At 59.0% G+C, this 25,927-nt stretch overlaps 1 protein-coding gene across 1 annotated transcript in view; it reads right to left on the minus strand.

The window, feature by feature from the left end:
* The window catches only part of TPR (translocated promoter region, nuclear basket protein), a 48,667-nt gene extending 22,872 nt beyond the window's left edge, over positions 1 to 25,795 (minus strand). Inside the window, exons 1-22 of the mRNA XM_056106619.1 lie at positions 25,688 to 25,795; positions 24,995 to 25,213; positions 22,794 to 22,898; positions 21,684 to 21,757; positions 18,766 to 18,862; positions 16,950 to 17,053; positions 15,095 to 15,259; positions 14,733 to 14,825; positions 13,095 to 13,175; positions 12,897 to 12,984; positions 11,163 to 11,303; positions 10,948 to 11,039; positions 10,657 to 10,854; positions 8,872 to 8,979; positions 8,510 to 8,736; positions 7,670 to 7,833; positions 7,285 to 7,418; positions 6,254 to 6,402; positions 4,665 to 4,827; positions 2,253 to 2,387; positions 1,163 to 1,303; positions 855 to 1,020 (exon numbers count right to left, since the gene is read on the minus strand). Of these exons, the coding sequence (XP_055962594.1) occupies positions 855 to 1,020; positions 1,163 to 1,303; positions 2,253 to 2,387; positions 4,665 to 4,827; positions 6,254 to 6,402; positions 7,285 to 7,418; positions 7,670 to 7,833; positions 8,510 to 8,736; positions 8,872 to 8,979; positions 10,657 to 10,854; positions 10,948 to 11,039; positions 11,163 to 11,303; positions 12,897 to 12,984; positions 13,095 to 13,175; positions 14,733 to 14,825; positions 15,095 to 15,259; positions 16,950 to 17,053; positions 18,766 to 18,862; positions 21,684 to 21,757; positions 22,794 to 22,898; positions 24,995 to 25,213; positions 25,688 to 25,757 (2,914 nt within the window). The 5' untranslated portion in view covers positions 25,758 to 25,795. The remainder of the gene's footprint in view (positions 1 to 854; positions 1,021 to 1,162; positions 1,304 to 2,252; positions 2,388 to 4,664; positions 4,828 to 6,253; positions 6,403 to 7,284; positions 7,419 to 7,669; positions 7,834 to 8,509; positions 8,737 to 8,871; positions 8,980 to 10,656; positions 10,855 to 10,947; positions 11,040 to 11,162; positions 11,304 to 12,896; positions 12,985 to 13,094; positions 13,176 to 14,732; positions 14,826 to 15,094; positions 15,260 to 16,949; positions 17,054 to 18,765; positions 18,863 to 21,683; positions 21,758 to 22,793; positions 22,899 to 24,994; positions 25,214 to 25,687) is intronic.
* Positions 25,796 to 25,927: the final 132 nt, after the last annotated feature.

Genomic DNA, 25,927 nt, shown 5'->3' on the forward strand with positions numbered 1-25,927 from the left:
CGTGCAAGGCAAACGCCCTACCGCTGTGCTATCGCTCCAGCCTCCATAAATCACCATGAAACCAGAGACATGTACAATAAACTTCCAACACAACAGGGCGGGTTGGAGCGATAGCACAGCGGGTAGGGCGTTTGCCTTGCGCACAGCCAGCCCGGCCGACCCGAGTTCGATTCCTCCGCCCCTCTCAGAGAGCCTGGCAAGCTTCCGAGAATATCTCGCCTGCACGGCAAAGCCTGGCAAGCTCCCCGGGACGTCTCCGAGATGCCAAACACAGTCACAACAAGTCTCACCATGGAGACGTTACTGGGCCCACTCGAGCAAATTGATGAACAACGGGAGGACAGTTGACAGTGACACAACAGGGCTCCTGGCTCTGCTCGGGGATCACTCTGGCAGTGCTCGGGGGGGGGGGGGGGCGCGGGTGGGATGCCGGGGATCCAGCCGGGGCTGGTGGGGGTCACACGAGCCCTGACCTGCTGCTCAAACTCGCCGGACCTAACTTCCTAACCCTCTAGGGAGAAAACCGAGCAGGGAGACTCCCGGGAGCCGCAGCGGCTGCCTCTGAGATGCTCACTCCCACAGAGAGTGAAGAAATCTTCCCACGTTCGGGCGAAGAAATCCTCCCCCGAGCCTGTCACAAGCCCAGAACACCCCCCGGGGGACATCAGGCTTCTGGCGGCACCACCACCAGCAGAGACTCCCCAGGCAACTCACCCGACAGAGACGTCTCCCGCCCTAAAGGTCTCCTCCCCCGCCCCCCCCCCCCCCCCGCCAGAAACGTTTCCACTGGACAGTGCGGAGAGCTGGAGCACTCGGCTCCCACCCCTCTCCGCCATCCCCCCGCCTGCCCGCACCTCTGCCGGCCCTCTGGGAGGCCTGGGAGGCCAGCTGGGCCTCCAGGGTGCCCAGGTGCTGCTTCAGGGCCGCGGCCTCCTTCTGGGCGTTCTTCAGCAGCTCCTTCGTGTTGAGGTGAAGGTTCGCCTCGGTGTCCAGCTGCCTCTTGGTATCCAAGAGCTGGACCTGGGAGCAAGAGGAAAGCCACCCCCGTGAGCCCTGCAGGCCAGCGGCCGGGCCGGCTCGAGACCCGGGCTGTGGCGGGAAGGGCGCTGACGGCGGCCCGCCGACCCGACCAGAACCCAGAGCACAGCCGGGCCGCACGCACGTCCAGGTTGCGGGTGAGCGCGTGTCTCTGTTCCAGCTCGTTCTCCAGCTTCTTCTTCAGGTGCGCGATCTCCTGCTCCAGCCGCTCGATCTGGCTGCTGAGCCGGTGCTTGGTCTCCGTCTCCGAGCGCTCCAGGATGCCCTGCGGAGGGCAGAGGCGCCCGCTGACTCCGGCCCACCCCGTGAGGGACACCGGGTCACAGGGGGCAACAACCTGCTTTCTGCAGAGCTACGACCCGGATCCACGAGGGTTTCGGACGATCCATGGAGGGCGGCGGGGGAGGACGGGCATCGCCGTCGGTCAGACCCGACGTGCAAAGGTTTAAAAACTAGATTTACGTGCTGAGCGAAATGAGTGAAATGAGAGAGGGACAGACATAGGAGGACCGCACTCCTCTGTGGGACAAAGTCACAGAACGGGAGACTGACACCCAAGGACAGTTGAGATAAGGGCCCGGAGGATCGCCGCGCGGCTTGGAAGCCGGCCTCACGTGCTGGGGGAAAAGGCAGCTCAGACAGAGAAGAGACCACCAAGTAGAGGGTGCTAGGAGGACCCGCTCGGGATGGGAGACGCGTGCTGAAAGTAGACTATGGACCGAACACGACGGCCGCTTACTACCTAGATTGCAAACCACAACACCCAGAAGATGAGAGTAAGAGGGAACGTACCTGCCACTGAGGCGGGGTGAGAGAGTGTGTGTGTGTGTGTGTGTGTGTGTGTGTGTGGTGGGAGGGATACTGGGAACATTGGAGGTGGAAAATGGGCACTGGTGGAGGGATGGGTGCTCGATCACTGAATGACTGAAATGTAATCATGACCGTCTGTAAGTCTGTAATTGTACCTCATGGTGATAGATGAAAAAAATTAAAAAAAAACAAAAAAACAACTAGAGTTAGTCTTGCCACAATCCAGGGGCACAGCTGTAGACAGACCGCCACGCCGTCCTCCCCACGGTTTCACTGGGTCCCTGACTGAGAAAGCCAGTCCTGCATTACACGGCTGGTGAGGAGGCAGCACCGGGGACCCGCACCCGCACGCTCCCTGTGAACCGTAACCGTTAACGGCAGCCGGGGCCTCCCCGGTGACCCACCTGGATGGTCTGCAGGTTCGTCAGCAGCAGGTTCTGGCCCCGCTGCTCGGCCAGCAGCGACTCCCGCTGCTGGGACAGACGGACCTCGGCCAGTTTGAACATCTCCTTCTCCTTCTTGAGGTTCTCTGCTCGCACCTGAGGCAAACACAGACAAGACGCGGCAGAGCATGAAGGGCCGAGCCAACTGCAACGCCCTCTCACACGCTGCTGGGCTTAGCGCCGACCTAGAGAAACAGGTAGATATTTGGGAGGGGGGGAGGGAGAGGACATACCCACAGTGCTCAGGGCTGACTCCTGGCTCTGTGCTCGGGAACCCTATGGGACGCCAGGGACCAAACCCGAATTGGCCACATGCAAGGCAAACGCCCTCCCCACTGAAATATGACTAAGTGACGTTTTTTCCTTCTTGCTTTTTTTCAGTGGTGGTGGTGGAGGGGGGTCACACCCAGCTCAGGGCTGACTCCCAGCTCTGCACTCAGGAATCACTCCTGACAGTGCTTGGGGGACCCTATGGGATGCTGGAGATCGAACCAAGTCAGCCACATGCCAGGACAATGCCCTACCCGCTGGACTATGCGTCTAGAGTCCCATGACTCTTATCATTATCATTATTATTATTATTATTTTGGCCTTTTTGGGTCCCAGCCGGCAATGCTCAGGGCTGACTCCTGGCTCTGCACTCAGGGATCACTCCTGGCGGTGCTCGGGGGAACCTATGGGGTGCCGGGGATCGAACCCAGGTCAGCTGCATGCAAGGCCAACGCCCTCCCCACTGTGCTATTGCTCCAGCCCCTATGGATGGATCAGATATTGATCAAGGTGCTGAACTGGGTGATGGACCAGATATTATTATTTTATTATTATTATTATTATTATTATTTTGCTTTTTGGGTGACACCCAGTGATGCTCAGGGCTGACTCCTGGCTCTGCACTCAGGAATCACTCCTGGCGGTGCTTGGGGGACCCTATGGGACGCTGGGAATCGAACCCGGGTGAGCCGCATGCCAGGCCAACGCCCTCCCTGCTGTGCTATCGCTCCAGTCCTCTAAGTGACTTTCTTATGTTGAGATATAGAGGGGGAAAAAAAAGCCCAAATACCAAGAGATTAAAGTAAAAGATCACCCCATCAGCATAAATACTCAAGAGGCCTTGCGCTTCAGAGCAGGCTTTAAAGACAGGACACGAGGGGCTGGAGAGATAGCACAGCGGGGAGGGCGTTTGCCTTGCACGCGGTCGACCCGGGTTCGATTCCCAGCATCCCATATGGTCCCCTGAGCACCGCCAGGAAGTAAGTCCTGAGTGCAGAGCCAGGAGTAACCCCTGTGCATCGCCAGGTGTGACCCAAAAAGCAAATAAATAAATAAATAAAAATAAAAACAGGACAAATCCCATCAGGGCCAAGGAAACAAAAGGCATGGTCCCAGGGAGAGATCATGCCGCCCGTGGGCTTCCGCACACCTGTGTGTACTCATGGGCCCCGGGGCTGCTCCCACCCACGCTGTCGTCTCAGGGGTCTGAGGGAGCGCCTGAAGATGCCCCCAACACGTCACAAATCGCACCGCACTGGACAAAGCGCTGTGTGCTGCACACACGTGACACGGAACCCAAGAGAAGAAACAGACCAAGCCCCACGCGTCGGCCTCCCGAGCGCACGAGGGTCTCCACAGGGAACATGGGGGCAGCGGTGACCAGCTTGGAAGGAATAACCCAGAGGATGAGAACAGTCATGGAGGGAGGGTGGCAGTCACCTACAGGAAGTCACCCTCTCGGAGGGCCAACACCCACTGCACCCCAACCCTGGGGTTGCCCCGTCCAGCTCGGGATCTGCAGGGTGGGAGCTCTGGGACCCCCAGCAGGAAGCAAGAATCGCTATCACGCAATTCCCAACCGAGCTGGAACCCGCACAATCTCTGACAGCCAAAAACCCAAGCCCATGGTCAGAGAGACAACTTAAACACGAATGACGTTTTTATGTATTCCCCCCCCCCCCCCAACTAGGAAAAAAACGAAAGTAAGTGAAAACAGATATGGAAAAATCCAGAAACTAACAAATTTCGTCTGGAATGGACAATCTGTAAGAAAATCTTAAAACCCAATCAACCCGGGGCTGGAACTATAGTATAGCGGGGAGGGCATTTGCCTGGCACACGGCCGACCCAGGTTCGATTTCCAGCATCCCATAGGGGCCCCCCGCCAATAACCGCCGGGAGTGATTCCTGAGTGCAGAGCCGGGAGTCAGCCCTGAGCATCGCCGGGTGGGACCCAAAAAGCAAAAAGAAACAAGAAACAAACAAACAAAAAAACAACAATCAACTCACTTCTCCCCTCTTCTGCGTAAACGGAAGACACGTCCCGGGTACCCGCAAACCAAGCCCCTCACAGCCCCACCACGCGGCGTCCGCGGGACCCACCTCGGCCACGGCCAGCTTCTCCGTGGCGCCCCGCAAGTCCTGCGTCATGGTGTTGATGATCTGCTCCTGCTTCTGCGTCGTGGCCGTGAGCTTCTGGTTCCTCTCGTGCAGGGAGGTGATTTCCCGGCGGTAGCCCTCGACGTTATCTTGCAGCATCTCGTAACTGCGAATCGGAGAGCGAGCAGGTCACTCTGTGGTCACCCCACCCGCAGCCTTCGGGGGGGGGGGGGTCTCGCTGCTCGATTTCAACGGAAGAAACGGACTCGGGGAAGGCTGCGGGGCACAGGGGTTCATTTCTGCCGGACTCCCAAGCTTAGGACGTGGCTCAGTTCAAACTCTAGAAGAGGCCGAGTTTCTGCTGGGCCGGGCTTTTAAATCTCACTTAGAAGAACCCTCGGCAATTTCAAAACAAGCCTAATGGAATGCGGATACACAGCGGACACCCATCACAGGCAATCTGCGAGGTGAGACATCAACATGCCGCTTAGGTGGATTTTTTTCTTCTTTTAACCAATTCTCGTTTTCCTAAAAACTAACCCATCTAACCGAGAGCTTCAAGACTATTCGGGGCTACAGACGCCCCTTCAGCTGGGCGGCTCATTCTGCTGGAATGTGGAGAAGCCGCTAGGTACTTGCAAAAACAACAACAACAACAACGACGAAAGCCCAGCCTGATCAGGCGGTAGAACACAAAGATCACGAGGCTTGCATGTGTTCAATGGACCAAATCCGTAACTCTGAAACCCGATTCACTACTACAATTGGCTACATTCCTTTGCAAGTGACCTAGAACGGAGTCCCCCAAGCCCCCCAACCCCAAATAAACTCTCTGCTTCGATATAAAAAATGAATTCGGGGCTGGAGAGATAGCACAGCGGGGAGGGCGTTTGCCTGGCACGCGGCCGACCCGGGTTCGATTCCCAGCATCCCATAGGGTCCTCCGAGCACTGCCAGGAGTGATTCGTGAGCGCAGAGCCGGGAGTTAGCCCTGAGCATCGCCAGGTGTGGCCCAAAACCAGAAAGGAAGGAAGCAAGCAAGCTATTAGGTTGGAGAAATAGCACACAAGTTAAGATGTTCAGGCCAGAGTGATAGCACAGCAGGGAGGGCGTTTGCCTGGCACGTGGCCGACCCGGATTCGATCCCCAGCATCCCCTAGGGTCCCCCGAGCACCACCAGGAGTGATTCCTGAGTGCAGAGCCAGGAGTCAGCCCTGTGCAATGTCCGGGTGTGACCCAAAAAAGGAAAAAAAAAAAAAAAGAATTCACATTCCCTCCACCCTCTGGCACTAACTTCTCAAACACCCCCCCTGGGACCGGTAGGTCCCTCCCGAGCAAGAAAAACCAAAAACTGTCTCCTTACTAGGGAGCTGCCCAAGCCCCCTCCCACCGACGCCCCCAGGGACAGGAGACGGACCCGGTGCTGAGAAATGGGCCACCCCGAGCGCCCACGGCACAGCAGCACCTTGGCCCCGCAGCACCTCTGTCACCCCCAACGAGGGACGACACCGTCAGGGAGGGAGGGTTCGGGCGCCCGGACCCCCGCCGGGGAGCCGGGCGGGGCCCAGGCCTGCCTCGGGCTCCCCCCTCACCGCTTGGAGGCGAACTCGAGCTGCGTGGAGATCTTGGTGTTCTGGGAGCGCAGGTCCGTGACCTGCTCCTGCAGCCGCTCCAGCTGCTCGTTCTGCAGCTTCTCGTGGTCCGCCTTCTCCTTCTTGTAGTTCTCGAAGATCTCCTGCAGCTGGAGGACGAAGGCCCGTGGGCGCCGGCCGACCTCAGGCACTGAGGGCAGTGGTGTGCACGTGTGTGTGCGTGGGGAATGTATGCGTGTGTGATGGGGGTGTATGCACGTGTGTGAGCTGTATGCGCGTGCGTGTGTGAGGTGTATGCATGTGTGTGCATGTGTGTGAGCTGGATGTGTGTGCAGATGTGTGTGGGCATATATACGTGTGGGCATATATATGTGTGTGTGCATGTTGTGTGTACACATGGGGTGCGAGATGTATGTGTGTGCAGATGTGTGTGGGCATATATGTGTGTGCTTGTGTTGTGTGTGCGCACGCGTGTGCATGTGTATGTGCGTGTGTGTTGCGTGTACTTGTGGGGTGTGATATGTATGTGTGTGTATGCATATGTGTGTGCATGTGGGGAGTGTATGCATGTGTGGTGGGGTGTATGCATGTGTGTGGGCACATATATTTGTGTGCACATGTGTGCATGTTGTGTGCACACGTGGGGTGTGACATGTACGTGTGTGTATGCGTGTGTGTGTGCATGTGAAGAAAGTATGTGTGTGTGGTGGGGTGTACGCATGTGAGGTGTACGCATGTGCACGTGTGAGGTGTATGCGTGTTTGTGTATGTGTGTGCAGATGTGTGTGGGCACATGTGTGTGCACATGTCTGCGTGTGTGCATGATTGTGTGTGTGTTGTGTGCACATGTGGGGTGTGAGATGTATGTGTGTGCATGTGGAGAGCGTATGCATGTGGTGGGTTGCATGCATGTGAGGTGTAAGTGTGTGCATGTGTGTGTGAGGTGTACACGTGTTTATTTGTGGCGAGTGTGCGTGTGTATCGAGTGTAGGGGTGTATGCGAGCATGTGTCCATCTGTGTGCAATTGTACCTGTTTCAGAGCAGCCTTGGCCTCCACGGCCTCCGTGGGCTCGGCGATGGACACTGGCGTGGGCGTGGTCGAACCCTGAGCTGTGCTCGGGCGCTTGGGCGTGGAGACCAGCGAGATCTCGTCTAGGCTGGAGGCTTCAGGAAAGGGTTGGGGGGGAATATTAACCTGCAGTCTCGGCCAGAGTTTGAACCTGAGCGGTGACCCCAGAGCAGGTCCCACCGCAGGCGCGCACGTGGGGACGAGGCTGCAGTCCTCATCACACCACCAACCCGTGGCCCATCCCCAGGCGGATGCCGCATCACCGAGACCCACGCGCTCACTTCCTGGCTTCTGCCGCCCAGAACACCCTGGCCTGCAGGCGGCCTGGCCCGGCCCCCGGCCTCACCCTGCACAGGGATGGCCACGCCCGTGGTCTGCGACAGCAGGATGCGGTACATGTCGCGCTGGCGCACAATGGACTCCACCAGCTGCCGCTGATGCTGGCGCGACTCCCGCAGCTGCTCCAGCTCGCCCAGGGCGTGCTCCAGCTGGAGCTGCAGCTCGGAGATCCTGAGGGGAGAAGCAGTGTCAGCCGGCCGGCCCAGGGAAGCAGCCAGCATCAGTTGGTCAACACCCAGAGAAACAGCCAGCGTCAGTCGGCCAACAGCCAGAGAACCAGCCGGCATTAGGCAGCCAAACCCAGGGGAAACAGCCAACATCAGTTGACCAACCCCCCGGGAAACAGCCGGCATCAGTCGGCCAACCGCAGAGGAAACAGCAGGCATCAGTTGGCCAACACCTGGAGAAACAGCCAATTAGCTGGCCAAACCCAGGGGAAATAGTCAGCATCAGTCGACCAGCCCCGGGGAAAAAGGCAGCATCCACCAGCCAACCCCCAGGAATAAGGCAGGGTCAGTCAGCCAACCCGAGGCGGCTGGGCCCCGCCGAGTGACCGGGCCTCGTGTGGATCACAGAGCCCCAGGCTTTGGCTCCCGCCCTTCCTCCCATCCCCTGCTACGCTAAGAACCTTCTAGAAGCACAGCACAGGACTCAAGCTGCGCCCCCACGGTACGGCCAAATCTTGCAGCCACACCCGCCCAAACTCTTCTCGTTGGCCATTCTTCCCGGAGCACGGACACATGCTGGCCGGAAAGCAGATCCCCCTCTACACGGGGCCTGCGTGCTTCTCCCTGAAGGGCGAGGCCGACCCCCACCCGCCCCTCCCGCCGGGGGCGACCCCCCTCGCCTGGAGGCGGCTGTCTCCTGCTCCTCGCGCTCGCGGGTCTCGCCCAGCTCCCGCAGGGCCACCAGCAGCCGCTGGTTCTGCTGCTGCAGCTCCTCGATGTTGCGGTAGGAGACCAGGTGCTGGGAGATCACCTCCGAGGAGCTGCTGATGTCGGCCGAGCTCACCTCCTCGTCGCGGATGACGTGGTTGCCGCGGGCCTCCTCCAGCTCCATGAGGAGCACCCGGATCTGCGGGAGGGAGGGGCAGGCTCGGGGTGGGGGACCGTCCCCATCCACCGTCCACCGTTCCCGCCTGCCTTGACGCCAACGGAGACCCGGGACCCACCCCGAGGGAGGGGACCAGGGGAGCCCGCGGGGGCTGACCTGCTGGGACAGGTCCTTGACCTGGCCCTCCAGGCGCTGGTTGTCCCTCTCCAGCACAGACGCGTGCTTGTTGGCCTTGTCCGTGTCCTCCTGCAGCCGCTGGATCTCCTGCCGGGCACGCACGCGGTCAGACGCCCACCAGGGCCTCGGCCCAGTGGGAGGAACGGGACCCTCCTGGGCAGCAGAGGGGTCGGGCCAGACACACCAGACCGCTCTGTCCACGCTGCCACCAGAGATGAGCATGCGTGGACCAGGACTCCTGGCCAAGTGCTCACCACGACACTGTCGGAGGACAAGGAGCCCACAGAGGCCGCCGCCACCCCCGCCAAGCTCAGCGGCACAGGGTCTGCCGTGCTCAGGACCCTGACCTAAGAGAGCACTACACACTGCTGAGCCCTCAGGCTGCACTGAGCATCTGTGCGTCCGCCCTGCCCCGGGGCCAGTCTGCGCTGCCCTGCAGGCAGATACTCGGAAAACCCAATGGCATCCATCTACAAGGCGGCCAAGAGAAGCGATTTGGCAGAGGGGCCAGGAACTCCCAGTGCGAGGAGAAAGCACAGACCTGACCCCCAAGCGGACCAGGGAGTGAGGAAAACCGGGAGGGAATTTTATTATCAGACGTGCACACGGTGACGGCACCATCGGGCCCTGCCCTGCCATCAGCTGCCGCTGTCTGATTCTCAGCCTCTCCTCCCCTGCGTACCGGAAACTCCGTGCAAAGTGCTCGCTCACTCCCAACAGCAGAGAAACCCATGGGGATCTACCGAGACCAAGGGACCGACTTCCAGCTCTCCCATGGCTGGGGTGAGGTGGCGGAAGTCGGTCTTCTGTCAGGGCAAGACCCTGACAATTCACCAAGGAAGACCGGGAAAGGAAAAGCAAAGAAAGAAAGAAAGAAAGAAAACTGAGACTGAGGATGGGGGATGGCTCGGGCCACACTCGGCGGTGCTCTGGGCTTACTCCTGGCTCTGTGCTCGGGAGTAAACCCCCAGCAGCGCCTGGGATCGGACAGACAGGCAGGGGAATCGGGCTGGGTGGGCTGTGAGAGGTGGCCTGGCCCAACCTCTCTCTAGTCCAAACCGTCAGCTCAGAAAAGTAGCTACAGATTGATTGAACGGCATTTCCTTAAAACTTGTGGTCACGGTCCTCCCGTTGTTCATCGATTTGCTCGAGCGGGCCCAGTAACGTCTCCATTGGAGACTTTGTTGTTACTGTGTCTGGCATCTCGAATCCGTCACGGGGAGCTTGCCAGGCTCTGCCGTGCGGGCGAGATACTCTCAGTAGCTGGCCGGGCTCTCCGAGAGGGGTGGAGGAATTGAACCCGGGTCGGCCATGTTGGCTGCGTGCAAGGCAAACGCCCTACCGCTGTGCTATCTGTGGAACTGTCGCAGTAACGCTAGTTGCCAAATGACCCGAGTCTCCTCTTCTTCCCTAGGATGGGAAGGATGTTTGCGGGTCACCCCGGCACCGCTCACACACCAGGAGCGATTCCTGAGTGCAGAGCCAGGAGTCAGCCCTCAGCATCGCCGGGTGGGACCCAAAAAGCAAAAAACCCAACAGAGCTCAGCACGAGTCCTGGCACGGAGGAGCAGGAGAGCCGCTGGCCCGGCCCGAGAACCCTGGAGATCGTCCTGAGCACCCTGCAGGGTGAGCTGCAGAGAGGACCGAACTCCGGTCTCTCGGGGCCTCACACGCGTGTGCGGAGTGCGTGCCCAGCTCCCTGCGGCTCAGGTGCCCTGCCACAATCTGGCAGCACGTCTGGGGGGCGGCCGCGGGGAGACCCACCTTCATGGCCTGCTCGAGCTTCGCCGACAGGCTGGCCACGGCCTTCTGCGCCCGCTCGTGCTCCTCGCGCTGCCGCCTCAGGATGGGGGCCTTGGCCTCGACCTCCCGCACGATCTCGTCCAGGTACTTGTTGACCCGCTTGTTCTCCAGCTTCTCCAGGAGCAGCTGGTCCTGCGTCTCCACGTAGGCGTTGTACAGCTGCGGGGGCAGAGGCCGCCTCAGCTGGGGCCCTCGTCAGGCGGCCGGGCCTGAGCCCACCCCCTACCCCCGCCCCGGGAAGCGGCCACCCACCTCGGTCAGCTTCATCCCGGGCTTCACGATCTTGGCCACGGCGGCCGCGGTGGGGGACAGGGCCGCCAGCTCCTCCTCGGACAGGATGGCGCCTGCGGCAACAGATCGGGAGGCTGAGCGGGGGTCCCCCACACCTCCCCGAGGTGCAGCTGGAGCTCAGCCTCCTGGGACAGGCCGAGGACGAGGCCCCAGCGTCCGCCCGCAAACGCTCCTACCTTTGCGCTTCGTGGCCGAGAGCAGGTCGTTGGCGTTCACCAGCTCCTTCTCCAGCTTCCCGATCTTCTCCAGCATTTCCTTCTCCATCTGGTCACGGGACCCCTCCACCTCCAGGAGGTGGTCCTGCACCGTCTTATTAGCTGGGGGAAGGAAAATCACCCACGGGGGGTCACCGACAGCGGCGGGCGGGCATGCCCACCGGGGGCCCTGGCCAGCGGCACTCAGGGCTCACGGCTGCTCACGCGGCAGACACCCTCCCCGCCGGACTCCCAATTGCCCAAGTGGCCCGGCCCCGAGACCCCGTTCCTGTGCCCGAGGGTCCTTATCCAGGAGGAAACACAGAAACACACCGCGAGAGGCTCGGGGTCCAGACCTGGGCCTAGCACGGGGGCTCCCACTAACCAGGCCAACAGACCAGGCCCGACCATAGACGCTTCCCGCGGGGGCCGTGTCCTGAGGACACGTGGTCGTCTCCACGACCTGATCTAAGAATCACAAACACTCCCAGGGATTTCAGGCCCACCTTAAGGGCCCCCAGATATTTCCGTTATTTCACCGATGAAAACACGTCGAAAGCACTAGCTGGCAACGCGGGACGTGACTAGCAAAGACCCGAGTGCTGGAGAGGAAGGTGGCAGGATTCGGAAAACCGTTCTCGGGGGCGGGAGAGACTTGGGCTGGGGTTCAATCCCCTGAAACACCCCCAGCCCGCATCAGGAGCCAGCACAGAGCCAGGGGATGCCCCGAGCACAGCCCCCCTGCCAGTTAAAACCGAAGAATCGAATGGGACAAAGGACCAGGGCACCAGGGAGCGAGGACAGGCTGTGTGAGCAGTGGGCCTGGCTGAACCCCGCTCAGACCCCTCGGGTCACCCCCAGAGGGAGCGACCCAAGACGCACATGATGGAGGGGAGTTGAGAGGGGGCAGGGTAGCAGAGCACACGGGTCACCTGAGTGAGCCTTGGTGCGACCCAGGCACGTGACCCAGTACTGCCAGCCACGGCCCCACCCTAGGGAAGGTAAAACCCACGGAAACTTAAGATCCGTACATCTCAGCGTGAAGCTGTGTAAACCAGAAATCCAGCGTTGCGAATGGGGCGAACTTTTTTTTTGTTTTGCTTTTTGGGTCCCACCCGGCGATGCTCAGGGCTGACTCCCTGCTCTGCACTCAGGAATCACTCCTGGAAGGCTCGGGGGACCCTAGGGGATGCTGGGGATCAATCCCAGTTTGGTGTGTGCAAGGCAGACACCCTCCAGGCTGGGCTATGGCTCCAGCCCGCCCGCCCCCCTGCCTGCCTTCCTTCCTCTTCCTTCATTTTTTTTGCTTTTTGGGTCCCACCCAGCAATGCTCAGGGCTGACTCCCCGCTCTAAACTCAGGAATCACTCCTGGCGGTGCTCGGGGGACCCTAGGGGATGCTGGGAATCGAACCCGGGTCAGCCGCGTGCAAGACAAACGCCCTCTCCACTGTGCTCTCACTCCAGCCCGTTTTGGGTTTTGGGCTAAACCTGATGGTGCTCGGGGCCTTCTCCCGGGCCGGGCCTGACCTGGCTCTAGGGACCTCACGGGGGGCTGGGGATGAAGCTGGTTTGGCCCCCATGAGGCAAGCCCCCCACCCCCACTGCCTATAGTCTGGCCCCCGAGAGGATGTCGTCATTCCAAGGTACCACACTGGTTCAGATCCCCCCACCCCCGTCCCTCCGGGTCCCCCCCACACCAACCACCCCCGAAGCACCTTCGGCCGCTTCCTTCAGCAGCTTGTGCAGCTCATCCACGGCCCGACTCAGCTCGTTGCTCTTGGCCTCCGAGTCGTCAGCCGCGCTCTGCAAGAGACACGCGTGAGCCCCGCTGCTGGCGCCAGGCTGGCCGCACCCCCCCCCCCCCCCCCCGGCGTGGCACGAGGGCCGGCAGGTGGCCGGGAGGCCGGGCGCACCTTGTAGAGGTTGGAGAGCTTGATGTGGGCGTTCAGCTCATTGTGGAACTTCTCCTCCATGCTGGCCTGCTGCTCCTTGGCCTGATGGGGGGCGGGAAACACACACAATTCAGAACAAGAGCCTCACGGGAAGAGCCGTCGTCACCCACGGCCCAGATTTAAAACAGGAAGTCAGGGGCCAGAGCAATAGCATGCAGGGAGAGCACTGGCCTGGCACGTAGCCGACCCGGATTCGATCCCCAGCATCCCATAGGGTCCCCCGAGCACCACCAGGAGTGATTCCTGAGTGCAGAGCCCGGAGTCAGCCCTGAGCATTGCCGGGTGGAAAGCAAAGAAGAAAAAAAGAGAAAATTTAGGGGGTCGGAGCAACAGCACAGCGGGGAGGGCGTTGGCCTGGCACGCAGCCGACCAGGTTAGACCCCCGGCATCCCATAGGGTCCCCCGAGCACCGCCAGGAGTGATCCCTGAGTGCAGAGCCAGGAGTCAGCCCTGAGCATTGCCAGTGGGACCCAAAAATAGTAACACAATAATAATTAATAATAATAATGTGAGGGGCTGTAGCCAACAGCACAGCGGAGAGGGCATTGGCCTTGCACGCGGCTGACCTGGGTTCAATTCCCAGCATCCCCTAAGGTCCCCTGAGCACCGCCAGGAGTGATTCTTAAGTGCAGAGGCAGGAGTCAGCCCTGAGCATTGCCGGGTGGGACCCAAAAAAGCAACAATAGTAATAATAATAATAGTAGTAATAAATGAAACAGGAAGTCAAACCAGGGCCCCGGGGATGGCCAGTAACAAGAGCCCTACTGGCTCGCTGGGGGGTCGGGAGTCCGTGCCCTAGGGCCACCCTACAGCTCTGCCCCCGGGGGCCTGGCCACCGGCAAGCATGTGGGGTCTTGGGCACGGGGATCAGGTATGTGCCTGAACTGACGGTTAAGCCACAGACAGAAACCAAAGGAAAAGGTGAGAGATACAACCTGGGTCCCACGCGAGCCCACAGGGGCCCTAACACGCATCCCCCAACCCAGGGGAGGGAAAAGGCCTAAAAACATCCCTACTGAAGATGAGCAGAACCAGCCACCACCATGCTGAGACCACTCTCCACACGCATGAAGGAACCGGCAGAGGAACAAAGGCATGCGGGTCCCGGGGCTGAGATCTCCCAGGCTGCTCAGATCGGGACTGAGCATCCTCCACCCAAACCCTCTATCTTCCAGTAGGCAGGGGTCACACCCACCAACTGGCCCCCTGGCGCCGTGTAATCCCATCAACGGCCAAGACCCAGAGACTATAAAACACAGCTCCAGGAACCGCGTGGCCGCATTTGCGGCCGTGTGACATCTTATTATCTCCTTCTTACTTTGGACAAACTGGCAGGCTACCGAATGTAACCTGCCCACATGGCAGAGTCTGGCAAACTCCCCGTGGTGTACCCACTATGCCAAATACCATCAGTAACAATGGTGGGTCTCATTCTTCTAGCCCTGAAAGAGCCTTGAATATGGCACCTTTTAAAATATCTCAGGGCTAGGACGAAGGAGACGTTACTGGGGCCTGCTCGAGGCAATCGACGAACAACAGGACGGTCGTGATCGTGATCGTGACTGAAGATGAGCACGGGGGTTAAGAGAAGGCACGCACCTCCTTCAGCTTGGCCAGCAGGTCCTCCACGTGCTTCTGCAGGTTCTCGTTCGACGCCTTCAAGCCGCTCATCTGCTCCTCCAGCCGGGAGACCTGGGACCCAGGAAGGAGGAGGAGGAGGTCAGGACGGGACGCACCGAGCACAGAACCACGCCCAGGCGGCAGGCGCCTTCGCGGAAAACACGGGCTCGTGTGCAAACCCGAGAACCGCTCGGCAATCCCCGCAGGGTCCCCACTCCCAACACACCCAACGCTTCTTGGCTCTCTGCCCACAGACCCCACAGAGCCAAGTCTCTGCGTTGATGCAGGGACAGCACAGAACCCTGGACCACGGCCACCCCAAGGCCCGGCCCGAGACGCACCTCCTCTTTCTTGTTCTCGAGGTTGCACTTGAGCTCGAGAATCTCGTTGCCCTTCTCCCGGCCCAGGGCCAGCAGCTCGTCTGTCTTCTGCTTCAACTCCGTGCTCAGCCACGTGTTCTGGTTGTGCAGCAGCTCCTTCTCCTGCTCCAGGCGTTTTTCCCGGTACTGAAGCAAACACCAGATGTATTATACTCTGTATTAAATACGTTACTTAAAAATATTGTCAAGCTCAAAAAGAAAGGGAAAGACATAGAAAGATGCATTCATCTGGGGAACATAAAGCAACAAAATGGGAGACTAACACCCAAGAGTGGCTGAGATTAGTACCAGGAGGTTTGCTCTATGGCTTGGAGGCCAGCTGCACATGCTAGGGGAAAAGGCAGCTCAGATAGAGAAGGGAGCACCAAGTAAAGGGTGCTGGGAGGATCCTCCCAGGATGGGAGAAGCATGCTGAAAGTAGACTCGAGACCGAATATGATGGCCACTCAATGCCTCTTTTGCAAACCACAGCACCCAAAAGGAGAGAACAGAGGGGAATGCCCTGCCACAGAGGCAGGGTGGGATGGGGGAGTATGGGGGGGTGGGAGGGATACTGGGATCCGTGGAGGTGGGAAACAGGCACTGGTGGAGGGATGGGTATTTGATCATTGTATAACTGAAACCCAAGCACAAAAATTTGTAAGTCTACAACTGTACCTCATGGTTTGTCACTAATAAAAAAATTTAAATATATATATATAGTCAAGGGCCCAGAGCGAAAGCACAGTGGGGAGGGCTGTTGGCCTGGCATACGGCCGACCCGGGTTCGATCCCCGGCATCCCCTAGGGTCCCCCGAGCACCACCAGGAGTGATTCCTGAGTGCAGAGCCAGGAGTCAGCCCTGAGCATCACCAGATGTAACCCAAAATAAATAAGCAAAGAGCAGTGGGAAAAAGATTTGGAACAGGGCTTGGGGGTGGGAGGCGGCCACGCAGGGTGCTTGGGGCCCCGGCATGAGGTCTTGGACACCTCGAACCACTCAACGGAGGAGGATGGACCACCACCAGGAACGGCGCGATCTTGGCTGCACTCTGGGTGTGAGGGAAGGTGCTGGGCCCTGGGGACCCCAGTTAAGTTTAGAACAGGGTGGTCGCATCCACTTGGCAGGCCCTCTCGGGCATGTCTCAACACTGAAAAAATCTTACCCCGAGGGGCCAGAGCCATAGAACAGTGTGGGGCGGGCGCTGGCCTGGCACGCAGCCGACCCGGGTTCGATCCCCGGCATCCCCTAGGGTCCCCCGAGCACCGCCAGGAGTGATCCCTGAGTGCAGAGCCGGGAGTCAGCCCTGAGCATCGCCGGGTGGGACCCAAAAAGACAAAAAAATCTATGTCTATATAGTCAAAATGCTTGTCTGTTTCTACAGGACACACACAGCACAATTCGACTCTTAAGAGGAACCAGGATGTGACTGGATTTTCCCCCTTCCCTGGTTTGGGACCACACCCTACAGAGCAGGGCAGGGCCTGCTCCCCAGACCCCAGCTCTGTGCAGGGGACCAGAGACAGTGCCTGGATGAGACCAGGGTGGGCGGCGGGCCGGGCCTTCACCATGGTCCTATCTTCCCAACCACCCCCCCCCGCACGGTTCCTTGGCAGAAATTATTTGACGAAAACCGCAAGAACATAAAGTATCAGACAAGCAAATCATTTAAGTTGCTTGAATGTTAAATTCACTAAAATTAGATATCTCATCACTGTACAGACTTTGCCTCTAATTTCATTTTTTTTTAGGTGAGCCAAGGAAAAGCAGCACCGTGCTTGGGAATTCTTGCTTTCAGAGAACACTTTGTCGATATATCACTTACTAAACAATTACCTTAACAGAAACATCAGAAGCTTGAAGCTCGTCCAGTTTTAGCTGAAGCTCCCCCTTGCTGGTGTTGCTGTCTTTAAGTTTCTCATTTAAACGCTTGACATCCTCTGAAAAGAAAATGGGAAAAGTTTGAGAACGACAGACGCTCAGGAAAACCGATCAAAAGTGCATCATTGGGGGCTGGAGAGATAGCACAGCGGGGAGGGCGTTTGCCTTGCACGAGGCCGACCCGAGTTCGATTCCCAGCATCCCATATGGTCCCCTGAGCACCGCCAGGGGTAATTCCTGAGCGCAGAGCCAGGAGAAACCCCTGTGCATCCCCGGGTGTGACCCAAAAAGCAAAAAAAAAAAAAAAGTGCATTGTTAGGACACTATCTCATACAGCTGTTATTATCGGCTGCCCTCAATTCAACATTTCTGCCACACTTCATCGCAAACTCAGTTAAAATTTTAAAATTCACGTAGTCAATCAATTATGCAGTTCCAGCGACTATTTAAAAAAAAAAGTTTCTCAAGGACAAATTTTTCAAAATTCACATTGAAATTCGTAACATCCACCTAAAGATTCTTTGTTTTCATTGTTAAATAACCCTTTGGACCACCCTGCATATGCGAAATTAATTGTTCTGACTGCCGGTGGCCGGCCACACACACACACACACACATACAGAGGCGCCAGACAAACAACCCCCTTGCTGATGTACAACGCAACCGACACACGTCAAACCGTCCCAGTCCAAGAGCCAGAACACACAACTTTATTATTTTCTTGCTAACAAACGCCAGGCTTGGAGCGATTCCTCGCTTTACCGCCGGCTCAATACTATGACTTAGACTCCTTTCCTGAGACTAGAGAAACACAGTTTCCTCGTTACCTGGGACTGCGGACCCCACGCACACCCGAACGGGCAAAGACACTCCCGCCTCTAGAGCCTTCAACCCGAGTTTCTGGCCGATGTTCCGTATTTGCAATCCTGCCACAATCCCAACACCAAGCTCACCACCAGGGTCCCCACCCCCACCCTCGGTCGTGGGGACGCCGACCCCCAGAGGGCATGCTCCCACTCTATAACTTCATACTCCGTGCAAGCCCCCTCTGCACCGGTCCCGTTCCGGGCAGCAAACAGTGTGTGTGTTTCTGAGAGCTGAACACAGTCCCCCAGGCCTCTAGACAACAGGTTCTCAACCCGCCCACAAGCCGAGCGCCCGCTGGTGGGTCCCCCGTCCTGGCCACTGTTCGGTGGTGCAACAAGGAACGCAGACCCCAGTGAGTGCCCACAGAGGACGTCAACCCATCCACACTGTAATCCAGGTCCTCAGAGAGTATTTCTGGATGACCAGGGTGCCCATCTGCACATGGGGTGTTTTTCGCCGAAACGACACCCAGTTCGACAGAGCGATCCATCACCCTCTGCAGAGGCCGTCACCCTGATAATCTCCGCAGAGGACAAAGAGCACGGGACCCCCCTCGCGGGGGGTGGGCCAGACTCCAGGAACCGCCCCTGCAGGAAGCTCTGCGTCAGAGCCTGCTGACGTTCATGTCCAACCACGCCGATGCCCGTGCTGATGCCTGACCCACCCCCTCAGACACGTGAGCGGAATCCAACTGAAGAACGTCTTGTCGCTCCCCTGAGGTTCTGATCAATCCCGAAAGCTGAGACTCTGATCGACACTGAGACCTGAGGTCCTCGGGGCTCTCAGGCTGTGTATGGCTGACCCCTGTCTTTTTTTCTCTCTGTTTCCGGTTCTTTTCTTAATCCTGGCCTGTTCTCCCCTGGGGCCGGTCCCCACGCCTAAGCCACCCCCTCCCCGGCCTTACCTGTCAGGTACTCCAGCTCCTGAGACAGCCTCTCGTTGGTTCTGACCAAGTCTCTCTTCTCGGCTTCCAATTCTTCCTTCGTCCTTGTAAACTGGCTCTGTCACAGGAGGGAGGAAATTAAAAAATCAAACTGACCCATGAATGAAGGCGCTCGCTCGAACACAATCGCCATCATTTTCGTCCGTAACAGCTGGGCTAGGGTTCGAATCTGCGGTATTCTCTAACTTACGGATCAGGAAGTTTTTAAAATTACCTGGAACCTCCCAATGTCTTCTCACTTTTGGACTCTGTAAAAATCTTTTTTTCCCAGTCCCGTGAAAGACATCACTTTTTTCATGCAGGAGTGTTCTTAGTTATGTTTACATGTCAGGCATCTAAATTTTCTGCCATCAAACAGTTTTATGAGGGCTGGAGCGATAGTACAGCGGGTAGGGTGTTTGCCTTGCAAACCTGTCGACCCAGGTTCGATACCCGACACCCGACAGGGTCCCAGGAGCACCGCCAGAAGGAACCACTGAGCCTCGCTGGGTGTGACCCAAAAAGAAAAAAAAAATAGTAATTTTTATGACTCTCACTGCACTTAACACCCTGGGTTCAAACAAGTCAGACGCAGAATTAAAACGCGAACTTCCCGCCAAATTGCTCGGCAAGTCAAATTGCTCGGCAAGGCTTCACGTGCTTTGCTTTGAAGTCCCAAGTGCCCGTTGCAAGGTCCTCCTGCCAGATGGACCTGAAGACAGGAACCGACGCCAACGCGGGTACGTGAGAAGCGGCGCCGTGTCCTCTGACCTGCATCTTCTTCTCAGTAATTACGAGGGGAGCAGTACCTCACCCTGCAGCTTGCCGCTTAGGGCTTCCTGGTTTTCAACTTCTATTCCCCCTCAAATGATCTTTCTGATCATTCGTAAGTTGTCGAGCTTGATGGATATAGAGACGCACTTCTGCTGATGTACGCTTTAGGATGGTCTGTTTGCATTTTATTTTAACTCTTATTCTGTAATGAACTAAAATTTCTTTTCTTTAATTTGCTTTTTGGGTCACACCTGGCGATGCACAGGGGCTCCTCCTGGCTCTGCACTCGGGAATCACCCCTGGCGGTGCTCAGGGGACCCTATGGGATTCTGGGAATCGAACCCGGGTCGGTCACATGCCAGGCAAACGCCCTCCCCACTGTGCTGTTGCTCCAGCCCCTCATATCATTTTTTAAAAAAATTAATTAACTAATATTTGGGGGGGTGTCACACCCAGCGATGCTCAGGGATGACTCCTGGCTCTGCACTCAGGAATCACTCCTGGTGGGGCTCGGGGGACCCTAGGGGATGCCGGGGACTGAACCCGGGTCAGCCATGTGCCAGGCAAACGCCCTCCCTGCTGTGCTATCGCTCGAGCCCCACAAATTTTTTTTCTTGCAGAGACTTGATGGTGCCAGTTATTTCTTTTATTATGAAATTGTCGGTTAACCACCGATCAAACGCAAATCGGCAAAAAGCAGTGGCCTGTGTCTCGTGGCCTGCGCGGGTACACAGAGCCTCTAGGTCTGACTGCATGGAGGGCCAGGCAGGCGGCCAGCAACCCCCTGGCACTCTCCGTCGGCTCCCATTCTTGCTCAAAGGAAGTCGATTCCAGCAGGGACTCACCGGTGCCCCGAGCGTCTCACACAATCTGGGACGCTGCCAGGCCATAGTAAGGACACATTTGATAATTTGGGGTTTTTTCCCCCCTTTTTTCCTCTTTTTTTTTTTTTGAGTCACAGCTGGCGATGCTCAGGACTTACTCCCGACTCCGTGCTCAGGAATCACTCCTGGTGGTGCTTGGGGATGGGGGGGCAGCCTCTGGAGTCCAGGGGGTTGAACCTGGCTCAGTTTCTGCAAGGCAAGCGCCCTGACCTCCAACATTTGATAATTCTCACAGAGAACAGGGAGCAGGGAAGGAGAGAGAGAGAGATAGAGGGGACACAAAAACGGGGGCTGGAGTCATAGCCCAAGCGGGGAGGGTATTTGCCCTGCACGTGGCCAACCCGGGTTCGATTCCTGGCATCCCATAGGGTCCCCTGAGCACCGTCAGGAGTGATTCCTGAGTGCAGAGTCAGCCCTGAGCATCGCCGGGTGGGACCCAAAAAGCAATCAATCAATCAATCAATAAGGAATGAGGAACCAGGGACCTGGGCAATAGCACAGCGGGGAGGGCGTTGGCCTGGCATGCGGCCGACCTGGGATCGATCCCGGCATCCCATAGGGTCCCCTGAGCACCGCCAGGAGAAATTCCTGAGCCCAGAGCCAGGAGTCAGCCCTGAGCATCCTGGTGGGACCCAAAAGGCCAAATAATAATAATAATAACAACAACAACAACGATAATAAAGAGGAAGGGGGCCAGAGCAATAGCACAGCGGGGAGGGTGCTGGCCTGGCATGCGCCCGACCCGGGTTCGATCCCCGGCATCCCACAGGGTCCCCCAAGCACCGCCAGGAGCGATTCCTGAGTCCAGAGCCAGGAGTCAGCCCTGTGCAACACTGGGTGTGACCCAAAAAAGCAAAAACAAACAAACAAACAAATAAAAAAAAAACCCCTATATCCCAAACCTCTACAACCTCTGTCAAATCAAAAAAAGGGGAGAAATTAAAAAAGCAATTGGCAGCGCTCATACGCAGCGGGACATTCCACAACGCTGGACGCTAAAGACCAAAAAAAAAAAAAAAAAAGGGGAACCGACAGAATTATAAATTAAAAAAAAAAAAAAACAGCCAAAGAGTTTCGAAACTCGCAGCTTCTTAGGCGAGAGTGAAAGGCGTCCCGGCACCCAACTGCACTCAGAGAAGAGCCCCCACGGGGGCAGAGCACCCCACAGGTCTTCCCGGCCTGTCCCCTGCACGATCGGGCCCCCGTGGCGGCCACTGCCCGTCCGTCCCTGCCCCCGCTTACCTGGACGGCATTGCTGCGGTCCTGGGCGGCTTCGAGCTCCTTGTTCTTCTCTGTGACGGCCTTCAGCTGGCCGCCTGGGAGGAGCCAAAACGCGATCAACAGTCAACACCTCACAGGACCACCGCGTGGGCCCAGAGAGGCGCTGGGCTGCCCCGTGAGCCCATTCCAAACGTGTGCGCGCACACGCACACACACACGCGCGCGCACGCGCATCGCTGTCATTTCTAGAACAAACTTCACCGCGTGACCCTGTTAGTCGACAAATTCCCTTATGGCATCTTTTAGCCAGTCAATCATTAAAAAAAAAAAAGTGCTGGAGTGATAGCACATCGGAGAGGGCGTTGGCTTGGCATGCGGCCGACCCGGGTTCGATCCCCGGCATCCCCTAGGGTCCCCCCACTGAGCCCCGCCAGGGGGGATCCCTGAGTGCGGAGCCGGGAGTCAGCCCTGAGCATCGCCGGGTGGGACCCGAAAAGGAATCAATCAATCAATCAATCAAGAGTGATGAACCAGGCACCTAGGCAATAGCACAGCAGATAGGGCGTTGGCCTGGCACGCGGCTGACCCGGGTTCGATCCCCGGCATCCCCTAGGGTCCCCCCGAGCACCGCCAGGAGTGATCCCTGAGTGCAGAGCCGGGAGTCAGCCCTGAGCATCACCGAGTGGGACCCAAGAAGCAAAATAATAATAATAATAATATTGGGTCCGTCACCCAGTTCAGCACCTTGATCAATATCTGATCCATCCATAGGGGCTGGAGCAATAGCACAGCAGGGAGGACGTTGGCCTGGCACACGGCCGACCCGGGTTCGATCCCCGGCATCCCCTAGGGTCCCCCGAGCACCACCAGGAGGGAGTCCTGAGGGCAGAGCCGGGAGTCAGCCCTGAGCATCACCGGGTGGGACCCCAAAAGCCAAAATCAACACTTTAAAAAACAAGTAATAACAACAACAATAATAATAAAAACAACAATAAGCAATAACTCCGACCCCAGCCGATGGCGACAGCCACACGGGTCAGCGCCACCCGCCCCTCCGGCCCCCTGAGCTCCGGGTCCCCACCACCCCCGCCCCACACAGGCAGCCCCCCGGGACCCGCGTCCGGGACTCACTGAGCTTGTCCAGCTGCAGCCGCAGGCTCTGACACTCCCGGGTCTCGGCGACGAGCCGCTCCTGGGTGTGCGACAGCCGCTTCTCGATCTCGAAGTATTGTTGCTCTGCGCAGCAGGCGGGGGTCACGGCAGGGCTACTGCAACCCCCGGCCTGACCCCGACCCGGCGCCCAGGGCAGACCTCAGACCGTGTCTCTGCACCGTGGGTGTCGTGTATGATGTGTGTCTGAGGTACGTGCGTGTATGGTGGGTGTACGGTGTGAGTGTGTGTGTGTACGGCGTGTTTGTGTATGGTGAGTGTGTACACATCCGTGACCCCCCACTCATTACGCTCCCCTTGGTGGATGTGTAGTGTGTGTGTGTGTGGTGTGACGGTGAGTGTGCCTATGGAGTATATGTGATTGCGAGACTGCACCCCACCTTGTGTGTATTCTGTGTACAGCGTGTATGGTTTGTGTGACCGTGTGACCATGTGAGTGTGTGCGAGTGTGTCAGTGTGGGACTGTGTGTGGCCGAGTGTGTTTATGTGTGTTGACTGTGTGCGTGACCATGTGTGCGTGACTGTGACTGTGCACGGCTGTGTGCGTGAGTGACTGCGTGTGGCTTGTGCACCCCCGCACTCACTGCTGTCCACCCTGTGTGTATGTGTGTGTACAGAGTGTGCACATTGTGTGTGTGACTGTGTGTGTGAGACCCTATGACCCCCACTCACCACTGTCCACCCTGTGCATGTGCGTGGAGTATGTGCACGACTGTGTGTGGGGCCCGGCGAGCCCAATCACTGCTGTCCACCTTGCATGTTTGTGTGACCGTGTGTGTGTGTACGGTGTGTGCGCATGAACGGGCAACCTGACTCACTGTTGTCCGCCTTGAGTGTGTGTGTGTATGCACGGTGTGTGTGTGTGACCGTGACCCATCTCACCGCTGTCCAACATGTGTGTGTCTATAGTGTGTACAATGCACGGTGTGTGTGGGTGAACCCACAACCCAACTCACTGGTGTCCACCTTGCATGTGTGTATATGGTGTGTGCACGGTGAGTGTGCGTGACCATGACCCCGAATCACTGCTGTCCACCGTGTGCGTCTATGGTGTGTATGTGTGACTCAGTGTGCGCGACCCCTCCACTCACTGCTGTCCCCCTTGCATGTTTGTGTGTGACTGTGTGTGTGTGTGACTGTGTGAGGACCCCTACCCCCACTCACCGCTGTCCACTTTCTGTGACTCTGTGTGCAGTGTGCGTGTGTGCATGAACCTGCAACCCCGACTCACCGTTGTCCACCTCACAAGTGTGACTGTGTGTCCATGGTACGTGTGTCAGGGTCTGTGTCTATGGCATGTGTTTGTGTGTGTTGCATGTGTATGTGACCCCCTCGACTCACCACTGTCCACCTTGAGGCACTCATGGTGGCGGCCCCACAGCGCGTCCAGCTCGGCCTGCTGCTCACCCGGCGCCTTCTGCAGTGTGTGTCTGGGGTGTGTGGGTGTCCGTAGTGTGTGTCCATGGGGGGGGGGGTGACAGCGCGCGTGTCCGTGCTGAGCCTGTGCCCATGGTGTGTATGCGACGTTGTGGGTCCGCGGGGTTTGTGTGTCCGTGGTGTGATTGTGTGTCCGTGTTGTGTGTGTGTGTGGTTGTGTGAATGTGACCCCCCCATTCACTCACTCCCCGCTGTCCACCTTGAGGCGCCCGTGGGGGCCCCGCAGCGCGTCCAGCTCGGCCTGCTGCTCACCTGGCGCCTTCTGTGTGTGGGGGTGTGTGTGTGTGGTGTGTGTGTGTGTCCGTGGGGGTACTGTGCAACAACGCGTGTGTCCACGCTGAGCCTGTGCCCGCGGTGTGTGTGCGACGTTGTGGGTCCGCGGGATTTGTGTGTCCGTGGTGTGATTGTGTGTCCGCGTTGTGTGTGTGGTTGTGTGAGTGTGACCCCCCATTCACTCACTCACCGCTGTCGACCTTGAGGCGCCCGTGGCGGCCCCGCAGCGCGTCCAGCTCGGCCTGCTGCTCGCCCGGCGCCTTCTGTGTGGGGGGTGTGTGTGTGTGTGTGTCCGTGGGGTACTGTGCGACAGCGCGCGTGTCCACGCTGAGCCTGTGCCCGCGGTGTGCATGCGACGTTGTGGGTCCGCGGGGGTTGTGGGTCCGCGGTGTGGTTGTGTGTCCGCGTTGTGTGTGTGGTTGTGAGTGTGCGCCCCCCCCCCCCCCACTCACCGCTGTCGACCTTGAGGCGCTCGTGGCGGCCCCGCAGCGCGTCCAGCTCCGCCTGCTGCTCGCCCAGCGCCTTCTCCAGCCGGGCCTGCGCGGCGCGCGGCAGCTTGGCCAGCTCGGGCCGCTCGAGCAGCTGCTGCAGCGCCGCCGCCATGGCGCCCGCCGGGCCCTCGCCCTGCGCCCCGCGCGCGCCCGCCCGCCGCTCGCTCCCGCGCCGCGGCCCTGCGGAGTCTCGCGTGAGCGGGGGGGCCGGAAGAGGGGCACGCGCGCTTCCGGCGCCCCGCCCGGCCCGAGCGCTCCCGGCTTCCGGCTTCCGGCCGCCCGGCCCGGCCCGACGCGCTAAACTTCCGGCTTCGCGGGGAGAGAAACGCCGGCTTCCGACGACCCCGGCCCGGCCGCCCGCGCTTCCGGCTTTCGGCTTCCGGCCGCCACCGGCTCCCGGCCCTGTGGGCGGGACTCGCGCGAGCGCCCTGGAGCTCCCGCCTTCAGGGCGACCTCCGACCCGGCAGTGCTCGCGCGCTTGCGCCCGCCGCGGGGGCTCCTGGGAAACCGAGTTCCCACGCGTCCCAGCCCTTCCGGGAGCGCGAGGCCGCCCGCCCGTTCCGCTTCCTCCCGCGGCCCCGCCCCGCCCCCTCCCGCCGCGCAACCGCCCTTCCCCGCCCCCCCCGCGCGGGCGCCGACAGCCGCGCCCCTCACCCTCTACGCCCCGCGCTGCCATGGCTCGTCCTCTCGGGCGACTTCGAGACACGGCGCCGCTAAAGGGCATCGGGGTCGGCGGGGCCGGACCGCGGGCGCTACCGCCACGCTCCCAATGGCGCCCGGAAGGGGCGGGGCGCGGCCGGGGGAGAGGGGGCCCGCGCGGCGGGGGACGGCGGGGGCCGTTGCGTCATCAGCGCGCGCCGCCGGGGCGAAAGGGGGGGAAGATCGGCGGGGTCT

The sequence above is a fragment of the Sorex fumeus genome, unplaced genomic scaffold (assembly GCF_029834395.1).
Source record: "Sorex fumeus unplaced genomic scaffold, SorFum_2.1 ptg000135l, whole genome shotgun sequence".
Classification (NCBI taxonomy): domain Eukaryota; kingdom Metazoa; phylum Chordata; class Mammalia; order Eulipotyphla; family Soricidae; genus Sorex; species Sorex fumeus.